Consider the following 18,211-nt stretch of genomic DNA (forward strand, 5'->3'; position numbering starts at 1 on the left):
TTTTTTTAAGAGACAGTATACATTCTAGACTAGTTTGAGACTGCGGTGTCCAAACACGCCAACTTTAACTTTCATATTTTAAAAAGCTCAACAACTCCAAAAGAGCTTTGGACTTTCATCCTCCCATGCTATGAAATGATGTTAGGAACTATCAGCGGCAAAGTACACATCACCATTTTATAGCACTAGAGAGGTATTTATCATATTTTTTTGGTCTTCAAAAGCACCCGAAAGTTGGTAGTTTTGGCAGGAGATTCCAAGCCTAGACCTGTATGTAACAGAGCATGTGGTAAAACGGAATTCTTGCAAGTCCATGTATCCAAGGCATTTGTTTGACGACCAAAAATATTAATTAAAAAAACAGAAAAAGCATAGTAGTAGCTTTTTCTTTACGTTTCTACATTTTTCTTTAAAGGCTGTCTTTCGGCATTTAGCCGGATTGCATTACAAGCTGCCCAAAGATGATAGAGTAGAAAGTCCATCTATCGGCACATCCAACCATATAAAACTTTGTTTTATAAAAGCCAAAAAAGGGCAACTATACCACACGAGGTATTATATAATTAAATATTAGAGGGGAAAAAAGAAAGAATGGCTGCCTCGAAGGATGAAGAATAAGTAACAGTAAGTTACCCAGGTAGATACACCTCAGATCGATCCATCATCAACAAACCTCTCAAACTGTGCAGCAAGCTCTTCATAGAATTGGACATTTGATGGTTGTACCCTACTGAGTGCGATCTTAAAATGCCTCATAGACGCTTCAGATATATCAAGGCTCTCCTGGTGAAATTCATAATCTACCATCAAAAAATTTATCAAATAAACAGAAACTATAAATAGCATGCGCTCCCCAGTATATTGTATGACGTCCAGTTTTTCCCACAAATTCGACAATTTTCCAGACTATAAAAATGAATCAAACTGAATATGAATAAGTAAACTGACATACTTCTAGTGCTGCAATGCCAGCCTCCCTGCAAACAAGCTTTATATCTGCCCCAGTATAGCCTTCTGCAAGATTAGCAAGTTCTTTTATGTCGACATCAACAGCGCGGGGCATGCTTCGCATATGGATGCCGAAAATTTCTTCCCGGTCTACTTCATCAGGTGGGTGGACATTTAGTAGCAGGTCAAAGCGGCCTGGTCAAACCAGTATATTTATGTGAGTCACCTAGTGTTGTCAGCTCTACTAGGAATAACTGAAGTTTACAGATCTAAAAATAAAAAAAAAAAGAAAAGAAAAAGAATATGCTTCTCAGCATGAAACTTGAAAATAGTCTTTCACTATGGAACCTGGCCTCAGAAGGGCATGATCAATTTTGTCGGGACGGTTTGTAGCAGCAATAACTGTAATGCCAACTCTTCGATCCAAACCTGTAGCAGTCAATCAGCTGAGAACATCATCAAGCTCAATCATGCAACGAATCATAATATGACACTTCACTATTTAGCTGTTTGTGATGTGCGTGACACTTGCAAGAGAAGAAGAGAAAGGGAGGGAAGGAGTCATCCACGCTAATTATTATGTTCAAGTCCAATATATGCATCCATACAAAATCAATACATAATGCAAGATAGAAATTTAGATTCCATAATCAGAAAACTAATAACACAATAAGAAAGAATAACTATTAAAGCAACAGTATTTTATTTTTCATTTCTTCGGGTACCTTATTAAATACCCGAGAAGACAGCATATAAAGGTCGCCAAGTAATGATAAGTGCAAACAAAGTTACTCTGGTGTTTGCCCACATTTTATCTTAAATATAACAAGTTCCAGATAGATACTAAATACAACAATAACCCACTTACCATCCATTTCCACTAGCAACTGACTAACAACCCTGTCAGCGACAGAAATGCTGTCATTTTCACGCCCACGAGTTACCGCGAGTCCATCTATCTCATCAAAGAATATAATTGCTGGAGCATTTGCTCTAGCCTTTGCAAACAATGATCTTACTGCTTTCTCTGAATCCCCAACCCATTTGCTGAAAAGTTCAGGGCCCTTCACTGCAAGAAAATTTAACTTCGCTTCAGAAGCTACAGCACGGGCCATCAACGTCTTACTGCAACCCGGAGGGCCAATCATAAGTAATCCTCTGGGAGGACTAATCCCTAAGCACTCGAATAATTCTGGATTTATTTGTGGCCATTGGACTGCTTCGATCAACTGCTTCTTGACTTTGGTTTGACCACCCACATCTTCCCAACAGACATATGGAAGTTCAAACTTTACCTGACGAAGTGCAAAAAAAGAAAAAAAAGTTATTCATTAGAATGTTTATATTGGTTTGTCCAGATGAAAAGTATTCATCTAGTGGTTTTATGGGCATAGTGTATGTTATACAAATGCTGATTCCTATGTGATGTGCCCATAAGAAACTGGTTACTGCTACCCAACTATCAAATTCAAGTATGTACAATAAAAGCAGTGAACCATGTCTAGTATATTAACTTGAAATCCATAAAGCAGGCTTGTAAAAAGGGTTGTTCAGAGAGACAGCCTAATGATGGCCCCTGCCTAGTTTATAGATCAGAAGTCTCACCATAAATGTCCATTGCTCACAGATTTGATGATTACTATAAATTTTGTAGAGGTTGAATCATGTATGAAAAAAATGAGGTTCAAAGATTAAAAAAGTGAACAGAAACATGCGAAAGAGGTTCGTCAATGGCCAACACCAATACAAAGGTCATTTAGTATGAACCATAAGACCAGCTAGACATGAACAGGGCAAAATTAATTGAGGTGGGCGAGAAGCTACCTCTCGCATGGAGCTGGGCCTCACTTTCATCTTCGCCTTCTTGAAATCTCCGATGGTAACTTTAAGTTGCGTCTCTTCTTTCATTTCATCAGCTCCACAAGAAACAGAACATTTGGAGAGTGGTAAAGACAAATAGTCTATTTGCTTTTCGACACCAGATGGCTGCTTACCAGCTACTTTTTCAAGTTGCATAAATGAGTTTCCATGGTTTTCTCGTTTTGACCTGATGTAGCGGCGAAGAGCATTCATTGCAGCCTCATTGCAAAGTGCAGCCAGATCAGCGCCTACAAACCCATGTGCAGCTAAAGCCAGAGACTGGATTTCAGCATTACTAAGCGAATGAGCCTTTGAACTCAGGATGGTGCAAAGTATCTCAAACCTCTGCTCTGGAGACGGTACTCCTGCATGTCAGTCCAGCCAAAAATGGAGTTAGTATCCATTAGCCAAATTAAACCAAAAGATCTTGAATGTCACTTCGCCTCCCATATGGAAAACATATAGTAAATTATAAACTAACTTTCTTAGTAAGCTTCACACAAATCCTAAACATTATTAAATTGTTATTGAGGAAATACCGACATATAGAATGGCACTTTAGATGAGCTATTTGAGTAGTGTTGTTCAATAAGAGCACTATTTGAGTAGCATTATTCAGAGAAGCACGAATAACATTTTCACCAAAATCCCTCCCAACTCCTCTCCATAAAGTTGGGCTCAAAAGCTCATTTTAGCTTTCCGCCATAGCGGAAGCTCCAAACTTTTCTATATGCCAAACGCTCCACTAACAACGACTACAGCTGAAATCAAAACCAAAGCTAGAATAAGCCACCCCAGAAGCTGAGGCTGCAAAAGCTCAATTTCAAGCTTCTATTTCTATAGAAAGAAGCTGTTAGGGAATACAAATATGGTGATTCCCCTAATAGCACTACTCACACAGCACTTCATCGAAACTATAGTACACTACAACAAAACCAAACAAGCCTTAATAGGAAATATGAGAAAATACATCATACTTCCGGGATCTATCTTGATTACAAGATCATTTTTAATGCATATATAAGAGAACAATGAAACATAGTGGAACTTCACTTATCTGCTAAAAGTGCCAATCTGCTAAGGTCTTGTAAGATACTCCATGACATACACAAACAAGAAATTTCTAGTAAATATAAATGCACTGGAAATTATGCAACTTCCAAGGAGAATTTTGTTCCGTTAAATTATCAGCATTAAAAATCTTCTAGCTCCCAAAATTTACACATCTAATCCAAAATCAAAAAGTTCAGCTCAAAAAGGAAAACTGCGCTTTTTATCAAACTACTACTTGAGCATCATTTTTCTCATTATTTGTTTGTTGAACCAAAGATTTAAGTGCCTATCAGCACGTACTGTATCCACCGTGCCGTATCGTGCCAGCAAGATATCGGCACGATACAACCTCCGTGCCAATGACACAACTCAAAACCCTCTATTCTTTAAATCAGTAAGTAATTTGCTTATAAAAGTTCAAAAGATTTGATAAAAGTACATAATAAATTATTGACATATTTTGTTGCTAACGAAAATAAAAATTTCATGCCATTACATGTCGGCACACATACATTTTTTGTGACCAACACGCATCGGCACGACCCGACACGCACCGTGCCGTACCGTGCCAGCAAGTTTCCGGCACGACCCCGTGCCACGACACTTAAATCCTTGTGTTGAACCATTTTCAATGTTCCCATAACAAGCTTAAATAAAGTGAATTACAAGTTAAATAAAGTGAATTACAAGATATAAACAATTTTTTAAAAAAATATGAAAATAAAGAAGTTGCATGACTACCTATTTCAATTTCTTGATCTAATCTTCCAGGGCGTCTCAAAGCAGGATCAATACTATCAGGGCGATTCGTAGCAGCAATCACAAGCAAGTGATCAATTCTTTTTATCTCATCCATCAACTGTGATAGAGTTACGACCATTCTAGATGACAAGTCCTCTCCCCCATCTTCCCGTGATAGAGCAATTGCATCAAACTCATCTATAAACACCTTAAGGAAAACAAAGCTATCAACGTTGCATGCACAAGAGAGCAAAAACCTGTTTCTATCACTGATTGTGAAACTTCCAAAGAGAAAATCAACATATCCATCATGAAACAATTTTACAAATTCATAAAAAAAAAAAAAGAAGGATCGCCAAAGTAGTTCGAGATGTAGAGGTGGTGATCCAAACATAAATAATGTGCAAGAACCACCGCCAAAATCAATGTCATTACGACAGAATCTGAAGAATTTGTGAATAACATATACATATAGAAAGTGCAACAAATTATACAATCTAAGTAAAAATTAAGCTTTAAAGGATTACTCAATTTACTATGCAAGGAACAAAACATAGATGATAGGTAAAACTAAAGAGATAATGGTAAGCTGATAGAAAAAAATTTATATGGCATATTACTTAGACACTGTAGAAGAAGAAGAGAAAAAAAGTGAAAACTGAAGTGAAGAGTCTAACCACTGCAGGGGCAGCCAGCCTAGCTGAATAAAAAACATCGCACAACGCCTTCTCACTTTCTCCATAGTACTGAGTCATGATCTCAGATCCATTGATGGAGAAAAGTTTGGCTCCAGCCTCATGGGCACAAGAAATAGCAAGAGATGTCTTTCCTGTGCCAGGCGGGCCGTGAAGAAGCACTCCTTTGAACCTGCCGCATGTAAATAATAATGACAAAACTCAAACAATGAACAGGAACAAATAAACAATTTTCTAAAATTAATAAAATAAAGGGATGTGATTTTTTAAATCATTAACCTCGTAAAGGTCCCAACATTAATCACGTTTACTAACCAAAGTGAGGTTTTTGCTAGTTTGACATTATAAAGCAATCCAAGTCAGTTTAATTTTTGTATGAAAATTCTTGTCATCATCTACAATCAACAAGCCTGATCTTGAATTAAGGAAACTTAACCTCTACTTTCATAAGGCTAAATCATTTTTACCATCCATTTTATGGCTGCTTTAGTGCACTAGACAATGATTGTCAAAACTCATGATATTTGGTTCCTACCTACTTCAATACTCCTGATCAAATTTAACGGCTTCGATCATCAAATTGCATACCCCATCATCAAAAATAACTTGATAGGATGAAGGTTCCATTCTCCCAACAAAATAGTCCCTGACTCTGGATAAGAATGACCAGATTATTTGTTGGACTCTATAAAAATTAGGTGAAAATTTGGCATGATTTTCTATAATAGAGAATATATAGATTGTTGTACAAGCTAAAATCTTCACAATGATTAACCATGCCACATAAGAATTTGCCAAAACATAGTTTAGACGAAGTCCTAGGAAAGTGTGAAAGGATCCGAAAGAAGTCCGTTTTCTAAGTTAGAAGTGACATCTGGTGTTAGAGATGGTTTGAAGATAAAACTGGACAAGTAATGACTAGAAGAATCCAGCACATTAAGCACTGTGTACCCAGTTGATCTCCAATTTACACAAGCACGAAATGATTATGTAATCAATGATGATACCGTAACACCCACGAGACTAAAGAGAAAATTTACAAGAGAGGATAAACTACAATTGACAACTACTTGCATCCACAACTTCAAAGTAGTGAGTCAGAAAAGCACATAAAGAAGCTTAAAATAAAGGCCATAGGCAAGAAAAGAAACTCTAGCGATATATCAGAAAAGCCATAGTCAATATAAACTGTGTTTTTCTCTGCTACAAATTTCACGCACGTGACGATCATTATTCTTCAAAAAATATGTCATCGAAAAAGAGATTGCATGATGGCTTGCTAATTAAAAATAAGAAAGAAAAAGAAACCCCTAGAAAGTAGTGATGCATATTAATGAAAGCAAAATAAGAAAAGCAGAATGTAACAAGTACGATAGAGGTATGATACATAATAAATTTGGCATAAGCAAAGAGCACTAGAATGGCACGCACTCAAATAGACAGACCAATGATAACAGATTAAAAAGCAACTAAAGCCAGCTCAAATCCAAAGAAAACAAAAGAGGAGACAGATCTCATTGCCTCAAATATAAGTCTTCTAATCATATTTTCCTTGGACAATCATTAGTCAATAAGTGTACAAATTGAATTTGAATAAAGAAGGAGCTTGTAAGTCAAATGATGAGGCATAGATGTACTATTCAATCTACTAGATATGTGGTGGCAACCACAAATACGAGCCCCCCATCCCACCACCCCCCCTGCGACTCCGGACATCTAAATCTACAGATATCAACCTTTAGTATGATAATATTCTGCGAAGTCTTCATGCATGAATGAAATCTAGGTCAATTTTAATAAAGAACAACTGTAAGTATCATGGAAATCAAAAAAGAAAATAAGCAATAAAAGAATAGCAACAACAAAACAAATATGAGTTACATCATACTCATGTTGAGAACCAAAACCTTCGTAAAGCATTATCACTATTCACTGACGAAGAAATGATTTCTTTCAATGCCACAAATTCTTTAGATAAGCCACCCAATCTTGGAACATCGCCAGCTTGCTCATCAATAATATGGTAATATGAAACATGGCCCAGCGGCAAGCTAATTTTGGTTGATTCCCCCCCATCCAAGAAGCTAGAACCAGAGAAATGCACTTTTGTCCTAGCGTCAACCACGAAAATATCAAGCCCTTGACCCAAATTACTGGAGATCTTAATCTCCTGATAACAAGAACTATCTTTAGCTGATGTCGAACCCTGTTCAGCCAGTGCAAATTCCACACCTTCTACCAGGAAAACACAATGCTGCCCAAGAACTGTGATGACTACTATATTTCCCTGCAGAAAATGCCGACCATGGAGCCACCGAGAAGCATAAATCTGCAAAAGCTCCTTAACCTTCTCATCTGCAAGTACCAACTTTGCAGCAGAGACATCCAAGAAACGCGAAGGATCTGCATTCTGTACAAAATCATTGGGCCCGCTCGAGTGTGATGATTGTGAAGGAGTCTTCAGTGAGGCTATAGCATTTCCTTTTCCAACTGGTGTGGAGGCGGGATCTGATGAAGCAATAATAGAAGAGCGAAATTTTATCGGAATCAGATTAAGGTAAAGATCGTTGCACGCATGCACTGTCAATAAATTTGTACTGCTATCGAGCTTGTCCGTAGGCTGAGACAGAGCCAGAGGACAGATGAATACCAGCCTGCCCAACGAAGGAAATCCCATCGCGCAGGAAAGGCCCCATGACAGCCTCACGCCGTTCTTGAAAACCTAATAAAGCAAGTCTTGCATAACATGTGCGAGTTGTTGATGTGCCGGTGAACTAAAAGAATCACAAAAGCAGGGAATAACAAGAAAAACGAAAAAAATCACACCTTACGCGAGGTGAAAACCATGGCTATTGCGAAGTACCTCCCTGGTTCGTTCTTGCCACCAGTCCTGAAGTCGAGACCAAGCTGTCTACCACAATTCTCTACTAAGCTCTCGAGCGGAAGGCCGTCTGACGGATTATTGACTGAGGAAACAAGTGAAACCTGCCAACAACCACCGCTACCATAATATTTAGAGAAAAGAAAAGAATTATAGAAGGAAAGGTAAATGTCGAACGAGACACAAGATTAGAGAGAGAGAGAGAGGGGGAGGGAGGGTACCGCGACGAGGGAGCCGGGGCGGAGGGCGGAGGAGAGCGCGGCAGCCTCGGAGAGCCAAACCCTAGCGTGGCTGCTTTTGGAATTGGAAGGCTCGACTTCGGAGATCGTGCCGAGGAAAGAGGCCTCGGCGATGAGGGCAGGGTACTCGGCGGCGGCAGCGGAGTGGACTCGGCGGCGGAGGGATTCCACGACGTCGCCGTTCTCCTGCTGTTGGGAAGAAGATCGAGAGATTGGGGAAGCGGCAGCTTCGCCGGCTGCAGAAGTTCTGGCCGGCTTCTTGCCTTTCGAGGGCATCTTCGACGAAGAGCCGCCTTCCTCCCTCTCGTTATTGCTTTCGGCCTCGGGGTTTATTGCTCTCGGCCTCGGGGTTTAAGGCTTCAGAACCCGGTGGCTCAGTGCTCTCTCAGTCAAGCTGGTCCGGAAGATTCGTCTAGGTTTTGGTTTAGTATCCAAAGTTTTGCCCAGATTCAGTTAAACTAAGTATAGATAGATTGAAAAATATTACAAAATTAATTTTTTTTCTCTCTCTGCCATAATTGACTTCATCAACGCCGAAGTCAACTCCGACACCCCACAAAAGCAGAGTTATGAGTGGATTTTATTTATGGCAAATGAAATAATGAAAGTGAGCATTACAGTCGAAAATATCTTCAGCCACCTTCACTTTAGTGAAACAAACTGTAATATACCGAATTTTTAATATAAAAATAGATGTAAATAAAAATAGTGTAAAAAACTATTTTTATTGGATTTAGAGAAGTAAAATATAAGTCGGAAACGACTCGTGCTGAAATCGGAACGAAAACAAAAGATTTAGAATTTTCTGTGAGAAACGGAGTTGATATTTTAGCAGAAAATGCATAATGTCAGAAAATTATGAAAACTGGAGAATATGTCAGAATTATTTTTATGAGGCTAGATTTAAAGTTTCAAGTCATTCTGACACCCGGAAGTTAGAAAATAAAATCTGACTGCTATCTGCTAGAGATTACAGTTCGGTAGAGTTTTCGGTGACCAAACATGGTCCAAACTGAAAAGTTAAGATATATTTCTTCTTAATAGGTTAAATCGAGCCTGACTGCCAAATTTGAGCGTAAACGGAGGCCCCGGCGATAGGTTTCAGATTCTAAATTGGGAATAGATTTGAAAAAGGGGTAATTAAGGCTATTGTGAGGGGGTTATGTGCAATTGTTTTCAACCTTATTTTCAACCCCAGCCATGGTGCGTATGCAGGGACCTCCATTCTTATCCTCTTCATCCTTTTGTACGCATGAGAGAGAGGGGGAAAGGAAGAGAAAAGGAAAAGAAGAGAAGGACCAGCTGCTGTCAAATGCAAAGAAACCACAGGGACCTATTTGTGAAGCTTAATTTCAGCTTTGGGAGGGGTTTATTTGAAGTTGTTTGAGCTTTTCTCTAAAACCCAACCCTCTCCATGCTGCTGCGTGCAAGGGGGGGCTCTTCTCTTCGGCCTTCATTCTAATCCCTTTTGTTGTTTCTCTCTCTAGAAACCTAGAGTGGCTGGTTGTGAAGAGGATTGGCGGAGTAGATTGATGGAGATGCTGTTATAAGCTGAAAGGAAGGCTTTGAGCTGAGAACAATCTGGTTGGAAGCAACCTGAGGTAATATTGGTTATGGTTTTGGCTGAGGTTTATGTTGTTTACTCTAGAAAGGTCTAAACTATAGAGTTTGGTTGTTAGTATTGCTAGTTGCCATGGAAACTAAACCTAGAACAAGAAGATGTTGTGTGAAAGTATAGGGGGCAATAAACCTGATATAGGTTTGCTAATCCTTGAGTAGAATTGTGATATTTACTCTCTAGAGGGTTCAGCTGTGGAGCATAGTTGGTTAATTCGGATTCGGCAAAAATTCGGTACGGGTATAATTCAAATAAAATTCGTCTTCTAATTTTTAAATTCGTTGAAAAAAAGGCTAAAAAACGGATTTGTCAATTATTCGGATACGTGATTTATACGGATATTATACGTTCACCAATTAAAAATTCGGGATCAAAAATTCGGCTACTAAATTAAGTTTTTTTTTTTCTCTCAAGATTTACGCTATTAGCATAAATATTCATATTTTTTAAGAATATAAGAATAAAGAGCTACAAAATTAAACTAAGTAAAAAAAAATAGTAAACTATATTATGCCTCAAAATAAAGAAATAATTAAGCAAATAGAGATCAAGATAGTCCATATTTAAATGTAAAATATAAATGGTTCACATACAAGCCTAGTTAGAAACTAAATACAAGATGAAATTGGCACTTTGCATAGTGCATAACTGCATGCTAGCATATCTAAATTCTAAAGTCTAAACAGTAAATAAATAAAAGATACATAAAGTTCACTATTATATAAGCATACATAAAAGCTAGACATCTTCACTCTTCATACAACAATAAGCAAATTAATGAATGTAACAACAATTAACAACAATTTAACTAGGACTAATATAGAAATCCGGAGTTTAGAGAAAGAGAAGGATTCTAAAGTTAAACATCTTCAAAATCTTATTCTCCAGATCTTCTCATTATATAGTGAAAAAATGCTGCATTTCTAATACTAAAAAGTTATGTTTCAAAAATTAAGTAGAAACCCCACTGAGTCAATTGTCCATGAAAGACCACAACAAAATTTTCCTTTTGCAAGTGACGACAAGATCATGAAATTGACTAGGTATAATACAAGAGTTCCTGGTCCCTAAGTTAATTAAGATTATTATTTAGCACTATGTTTGGGTCTTCTTTGTGCATAACAGAGAATGGACACATTCAATTAAGCACTCAGCCATTTGTGTATAAAAAAGTATCCATCAGATGGACTAAAAGCTTGCAACTTTTGCTTTGAAGAACCACCGAAAACTCAAATCGTACCTGGTTTGTAAAGAACCAGTCGATTACTGATCTACCGTTGGATAGCGGAAGCGGAAGCGGAAGCGGAAGCGGAAGAGGAAGAGGCGACGAGGAGGGTTTCGATTTCTGAAGAGTGAAGAACCCGATCTTCGATCTTCGATTTCTGAAGAGGAGGGCTTCCGCGATGGCGTTCGGCGACCGGCCGGAAGGGAAGAGGGCGACCGCCGCAGGGGTCGGTGGCAGGGCCGCACCGCCGCAGGGGTCGGTGTGAGAAGTTAGGGTAAACCCTTTTTTGGGGACTCGTGGGAGGGGAGCGATTCTTTTCAAAAAGGTTTTTTTTTTTTTTTTTTTTTTTTTTTTTTTTTTGGGCCTTTTGGGCGACAGGGTGAGGCCGTGAGGGCCGTGAGGCAGAGCGGGTTTTGGGCGAGGCAAACCGGATTCTGGGCCGATTTTTTGGGCCGAATTATTCGCGAATCCCGTTTAATTTGCAAATAATTCTTTTTACCCAAAAAAAGGAGAATTTTTCCGAATTTTTGGGAAAAATACGAAAACAGGAGTTTTATTCGGTATTTCAAAAATTCGTGAATAATTCGTAAATAATTCGCGAATTAACTAACTATGCTACGGAGTTCTAGGTTGCTAGAACACTTACTACCATGAAAACTTGGTGAAAGAGAATTATATGTATATATATATATATACACATGTGAATTAATTGTTAGAGAAGAACAATATTGTTGATGTGATAAGGATTGTTCTAATTACTCTAAAGAGGTTAAGCTTTGGTATTCTTCATTGTTATAAGTGGTATTTGCCATGAGAGAACCTAGTAGAAGCTATGTTGTGATATGTCGGATTTTTGATTATGTTGCTAATATTGATCAAATTGAACAAGATAAAGCAAAAAAATGAAATTGGTTTATTCCCGAACTAAATTAGCAGCTTGTGGAGGTTTATTAGCATGTTTTGAGAGTGTTCGGAAGTGTTTGAGGCAAAGTAGAAGTGAAAAATTACCTTGGAAGTAAGTGTGCTAGTGCAGATTTTTCACTAAATGCAGCAGGGGACTATTTTGTAAGGTTGCAGGGACCGTTTTGTAAAGCAAAATTCCTGTTTTTTGGGGGTTTAAGTGCAATAGCTGCAACTGCCGCTACTATTGCTGAATGTTGCTGCTACTGCTAATTGCAGGTGCTACTGCTATGGTTATTGTTGCTGCTGCTGCTATCAAATGCAGTAAACTGCAGGGACCTAATTGTAAAGACAGAATTTCAGCTTGTAGAAGCTTAGAAACTGCATCATGGATAATATACATGGGAGTTATTGGGAGGCTAAGATGAAACCAGGTTCTAAGAAGTTGGAAACTATATTAGTATGTAAGAAATTTAGAAGTTATGCTAAGATAACATGTATACTATGTGTATAAATGTGAAGTAGGCAACCTGATTATGTTTCTTTGAAAAGGGTTATTGAATTCAATCGAGAAAAGAGTTGAACAAAGGATTTCATAAGTGCTGAAATTCTAAATACCATGGAGAATCTATAGAACATGCGTTGGTATGAAAGTAAGTTACATGTAATTAATTATGCATAGGTAAAAATGCAAATAGCGATAGGTTGATCTCTTCCCTGCTTAGTGTTATGGTATTCAATTTAGAAAAGAATTAGAGCTGAGAATTCTTGGTTGTTAGTTTGTGTAGCTGCTATGAACCTAAGCCTTATGTTATATGTATGGTATACACATTAGTGAAAGGTGTAACCGAGACAAGTGGAGTTAATTCCTGTTTAGTGTTATGATGATTAACTTGGAAAAAGAGATGGTTGATTCTAAAAAGGTTTGTCTATTATTTAACATAGATTGAGATAAGTTCTCTAAATTGCTTGAGTTAAAGCTTAGATGGCTATGTATGTTTCTATACAAATTTTGTAGAATCAGGTTATGTGAAATCTAAGCTCGGAAATGCAACTTTGTAGGATTGGAAAGCTAGCTTGCAATTGGTCACGTGGAAACCAAATTGTAACACACTGGACCTTTGCAAATTGCGAGGTTCGAGTGATTGGATGTGTTTCGAGCTTTTCCACACTTGGTGGAGGGTCGTAGAATGTTTTCCGACCTAATAAGTTCGAAAACCTGAGTTCTGGACAAGTCCTGAGAGTTTTTACTCTCGGGGACTGGTCCCTGATAGGAGAGACCGGTCCCCCAGTGAGCAGTGTTGCAGCAGCCCTGAGGCAACCGGTCCCTGGCGGGCGAGACCGGTCCCCGAGCGCGTCCGAGCGGGGAGAGACCGGTCCCATGCGGGGAGAGACCGGTTCCCGAACGTGGATTTTCTGGGGGCAGGCCGAGAGACCGGTCCCATGACGAGGAGACCGGTCCCTCAGCCCGAAATTTGCCCAGACCGGGCTTTGCACAGGATGCAAAGTTGAGGGGTTTTTCTGGATTTTGTTACTCTAGATGGCCTATATGGCCACTCCACTCTCCCTTCTCCTCATTTCTCTCCTCACACCCTCTCCACACCTTTGTTAGAGAGAGAAGAAGGAGAAGAAGAAGAAGGAGAAGAAGAGGAGGAGGATCTAGNTTAGAAGAAAAAAAAAAAAAAAAAACAAGAGAAAAAAAAAAGCAGGGAGAAAAAGTAATAAGGATTTTTTGGTCAGTTTCCTAAAAATCCGATCCGAATCTGCAAAATCCAAAAATACGGTTTACTTTTGCAAAAGCTCAAAATTATTAAATTTTTTATGCAAATTGGTCAAAATTAATATTAGTTAAAAATTTAATTCAAATATAATTTTTTTTATAATTAATAAAGAGAAGGATAGTGAAAAGTGTAATTGTAATTACACACTACTCACCGATAAATAAATAAGTGAGGTGAGACTAAGCCATCAAACTTATTTATTTATAATATAAAGAATAGATTAGTCATAATCCTACTTAGCGCTTTCATAGGCATTCATGGGGTTGGGGACAACTTGAGCGATACGGATTTGGGGAAGACACCATAAGTTGGATTGAGCTATGACGAGAAGATCGTTGTCACAGTACTACTCCATTATTTGTCGCTCTAACTACTGTAGTCGATGGTTCTTTCACACACACCCCCCTCTCCCCTTCACTCAAGGAGTGTAAGTTTCATCTGAAACAGTGTAACGTTTTTCTGAAACGGTGTAATTTCATCATTTTCTTTTTTTCTCTCTGATTCTTCATTTCTTGAATAAAATTGACAATTTTGAAGTAGTTTGATCATAAAGTAAACTATATTGAAAAAATATAAAATTTCATTTCTCAAAACTTTAAATACCCTATATCAGTTTTAACGGTGTGGATCGTTGATTTGAACACCCTAAAATCGAAAATGAGACTATAGTACCGGAGCTCCGGTACTATAAATAGTACAGAAAATTAGACTGATATATATTATATATATATAGATATCTATATATTATATATATATATATATATATAATTATATATAGTCAACATCATCTACCGCACATCCTTAATCTAGGGCGAAAGCTTACAAAATTTATTGTAAAATTCAGGAGATATGAAATGAATGGTATAGATCGATTTATATTAATTACGCTTATAAATTTTTTTTAACTGTTTTTATATAATATGATTTGGAAGATAGTTATATATCGTTTATATTTTGTATCATGAATTTTTTTGAATATATAAATAATGAATGGGCGTGAGGGTTCTGAGCATTAACTTTTTTTTGCCATCGCTGTATCCATTAAGACTGCGCAGACGCGCCTATTCATGAAAAAATTTAATATGCCACGGATATCATTACTTAACGTGACGTGGTGTTTCAATAATAAAATGTTTCTTCTCTTAAATTAGTAGAAAGTTTCATGGTGTCTATGTTGCAAAGATCAGTAATAACAAGGCTAATCATACCTCTCCTTTTAGAAAAAATGCGCCAATAAAAATATTTTTATTAATATAATGTGATGGATTAATTCAAAAGTATATCATTTGATTGGTCAAAATATAAGCTCACATAATAGTACTGGTTGCATTCTAAAATTTTTTTATTAGATTTAGAATACATTAGATTATGAATAATAAAAATCATTTTTGATTTTTTTAAAAATAAAATATGATTAATGATTATTGATATATTAGTGAAATATGATTAATTAGTACTTATCTCTGTGTCTCATATTCTCAATACAACAGAGGCATTAAACAGCACAAATTAAGAACAAACATACAGCTGGCTCAATTATAGACACTGAGAAATTTTACTGGAATTTATTACCATTTTTTCTTTCTTTTTTATTTCACAAATTTAATATTAAATTCTGTGAAAGAATTATAAAAATGATAAATGTTTGCATTTATATGATAATTTATACCGAGCGGCTGCTGGTATTTGCAATAAAATGAGCTCAAAATTTTACTAAATTATATAATTTTTTCCTTCTTCTTCTTTCAATAGCCGTTAATTTTCAATATATTTCTTTTACTTTTTCTGTATTTACACTATGTGGCCAACCGGAAAGACCTCCAATGTTAACAAGTAGCTAGATATGCCTGGCCGGTTGCCTATTTTTATATTATTGTATACTGTGAAAAATATACAGGAATATTTTTAAAGTAAATATGTATTCATATAAATTTTAATTTTAGTTATATATGATTGGATTTTATCTATATTTATCTATATATTTATTTATTTTTGACTGCTAAATAAATGATAATATAGAGATTGGGAGGCCCAGAAGAAAAATATGTTGAGACTGAAAAAGATTAGATATTCAACTCATAATTTTTTTTTCTATTATTATATACTAGTATTTTATATAATTATTTTTACTTTCTAACATATTAGATCATATTTTTGTTATCAAAATTATAGATAATATTATATAAAGATTAAAGTAATTGATCGTATGATGTTGAGAAGATTTCAGCAGCTTACTTTAGGGCTCGGTCGCTCGAGCGCGAAATATCAGGCTCCAGATCAAGCTCGGTCGATATTAATTTCATCAAACTTGAGCTTAAATTTAGGTTCGAAATTAATTTCATATGCCGAATTTGAGCCGAGGTAACTCGCTCGGAGCTCGGCTCGGTTTCCCCCTTAGCTAAGGCCAAGTTCCATAATATACTACATATAAAAAATTGGTACAATTATTACGCAAAGAAAGGCTAGCTCGCATTAACACTAATTACAATATAAAAATCGCGTATGTTAGATATATCAATAAATGGTTTTTCTCATGAGCCGCACTCCCCCAATCAATCCATTAACCAATATTAGCCTTATCAAATTATTATAAAAATTTTAGATGCAATATTACAGCTCAAATTATATTAAAAATAAATTTAATATTATATAATTAAATATTTAAATATTTTAAATTATATTTATTTATACAGTATAATTAGCAGTATATATTATTTTTTTAAATAATTAATATATAATGTGCAGGTTATAGAATGTTGTATCATCGTTGCCAGCAAAGAGTACTTATCCTTTTTTCATGGATATAAGTGACGCATATAAGATTTATCTCCGAATATATATAATATATTACTATATATATTATATTATATATTATATAGCTATATAAAGAAAGAAATAGGCTGGTATACTATCGACAGGATAGAGGCCTCCGTACTATCAAATTATTTTTGATGATGTGACTTTCAAATTGACAATTGGCTCTGTTAGACTTAATCTACACTATTAAAAATATTTAAAAAATAAACTTTATAATTATTCGATATTATTTGGCTAGTGATCCAAAAGTCTCAAAATTAACAAATTTAAGGGCCAATGTGATGCGTTTGTAAATTTAATGATGTAAAATAATTCAAATCTGATAAAATTTTTATAGAATTTTTTTTACAATTTATAATAAAATATAATCTACCTCTGATTTTAAATTCAAATATTTTATCTTTATTTTTTATGAGATTTTTATTTTCGGCAGTTTATTTTTAAACTACTCGTTTCATAGATAAATTATATTAAAAAATTACGAAATTTAGTTTCCAAATACTTAAAATAGTGTAGATCAAGTCTAATGGAGCCGATTGTCGATTTGGAAGCTGTATAATAAAAAACAACTTGATAGCATGGTACCATCCGTGCTACCGATAGTACATAGCCGAACTCATATAGAACTATATATATATCGGCTAGGGCTACTATCCTCTTAAGAGGATAGTAGCATTTATACTCTCAAATTGTTCTTGATGATAGAGATTTCGAATCGATGATCGGCGCCGTTGAAGTTGATGTAGAGTATTTAAAATATCTAGAAACTAAATTTCATAAATTTTAAAAATTATTTATATGGTGATCAAAGTGTCGTAAAATCGACAATTTTTGACGGCCTATATGAGCCGTTTGCTTGTTTAACGGTGTAGAGCAATCAAAATTGTTTGAGTTTTTAATAGAATATTCTTTATACTATTTAGATAATGTTTGATAACTCTGATTATGAATTGAGAAAGTCTAACCTCTATTTTAAGAAGGTTATTCATTTATAACCGTTCATTTTTCAATTCTTAAGATGAACTTGATAATGATTTTTAAATATTATAAAATTTGGTTTCTAAACATTTCTAATTGTGTAAATCAATTTCAACAGTGCCGATTATCAATTTGACGTTCCGATCATTCAAAACAACTTGAGAGGACAATATCTTCAATCCTATTAATAGGATAGTAGATGGACTCCATATATATATAGAGGTTAAATTTTCTCAATTCATAATCAGAGTTATCATACATTATTTAAATAGTATAAAAAAATTTTTATCAAAAATTCAAGCAATTTGGATTACTCTACACCGTTAAACAAATAAACGGCTCATATAGGCCGTCAAAAATTGTCGATTTTACGACACTTTGATCACCATGTAAATAATTTTTAAAATTTATGAAATTTAGTTTCTAGATATTTCAAATACTCTAGATCAACTTCAACGGCTCCGATCATCGATTC

At 35.9% G+C, this 18,211-nt stretch overlaps 1 protein-coding gene across 2 annotated transcripts; it reads right to left on the reverse strand.

Annotated features, from left to right (window-relative positions):
- On the reverse strand, positions 328–11,566 carry LOC109726308 (calmodulin-interacting protein 111). 2 transcript variants are annotated; one of them, XM_020255842.1, is made up of 11 exons: positions 11,276–11,566; positions 8,400–8,829; positions 8,124–8,282; positions 7,205–8,019; positions 5,280–5,469; positions 4,603–4,810; positions 2,773–3,173; positions 1,817–2,243; positions 1,297–1,377; positions 953–1,143; positions 328–783 (listed from the first exon to the last, which is right to left on the reverse strand). In XM_020255842.1, exons 2-11 carry the CDS (start codon positions 8,691–8,693, stop codon positions 649–651), a joined length of 2,901 nt encoding a protein of 966 aa, XP_020111431.1. In that variant the 5' UTR covers positions 8,694–8,829; positions 11,276–11,566; the 3' UTR covers positions 328–648. The 2 variants fall into 2 exon arrangements, with proteins under 2 accessions (XP_020111431.1, XP_020111430.1); XM_020255841.1 differs by having other exon boundaries at positions 525–783; positions 8,400–8,875.

Source organism: Ananas comosus, linkage group 21, assembly GCF_001540865.1.
Source record: "Ananas comosus cultivar F153 linkage group 21, ASM154086v1, whole genome shotgun sequence".
In the NCBI taxonomy this organism is placed as follows: domain Eukaryota; kingdom Viridiplantae; phylum Streptophyta; class Magnoliopsida; order Poales; family Bromeliaceae; genus Ananas; species Ananas comosus.

Bases quoted from the DNA above. Each gene is read 5' to 3' on its own strand.
- LOC109726308 (XM_020255842.1), bottom strand. From the start codon at position 8,693: ATGCCCTCGAAAGGCAAGAAGCCGGCCAGAACTTCTGCAGCCGGCGAA. The intron at 8,283-8,399 runs GTACCCTCCCTC...GGTTGTTGGCAG, and splicing joins GCCCCGGCTCCCTCGTCGCG to GTTTCACTTGTTTCCTCAGT. The intron at 784-952 runs GTATGTCAGTTT...GAATTTCACCAG, and splicing joins CTGGCATTGCAGCACTAGAA to GAGAGCCTTGATATATCTGA.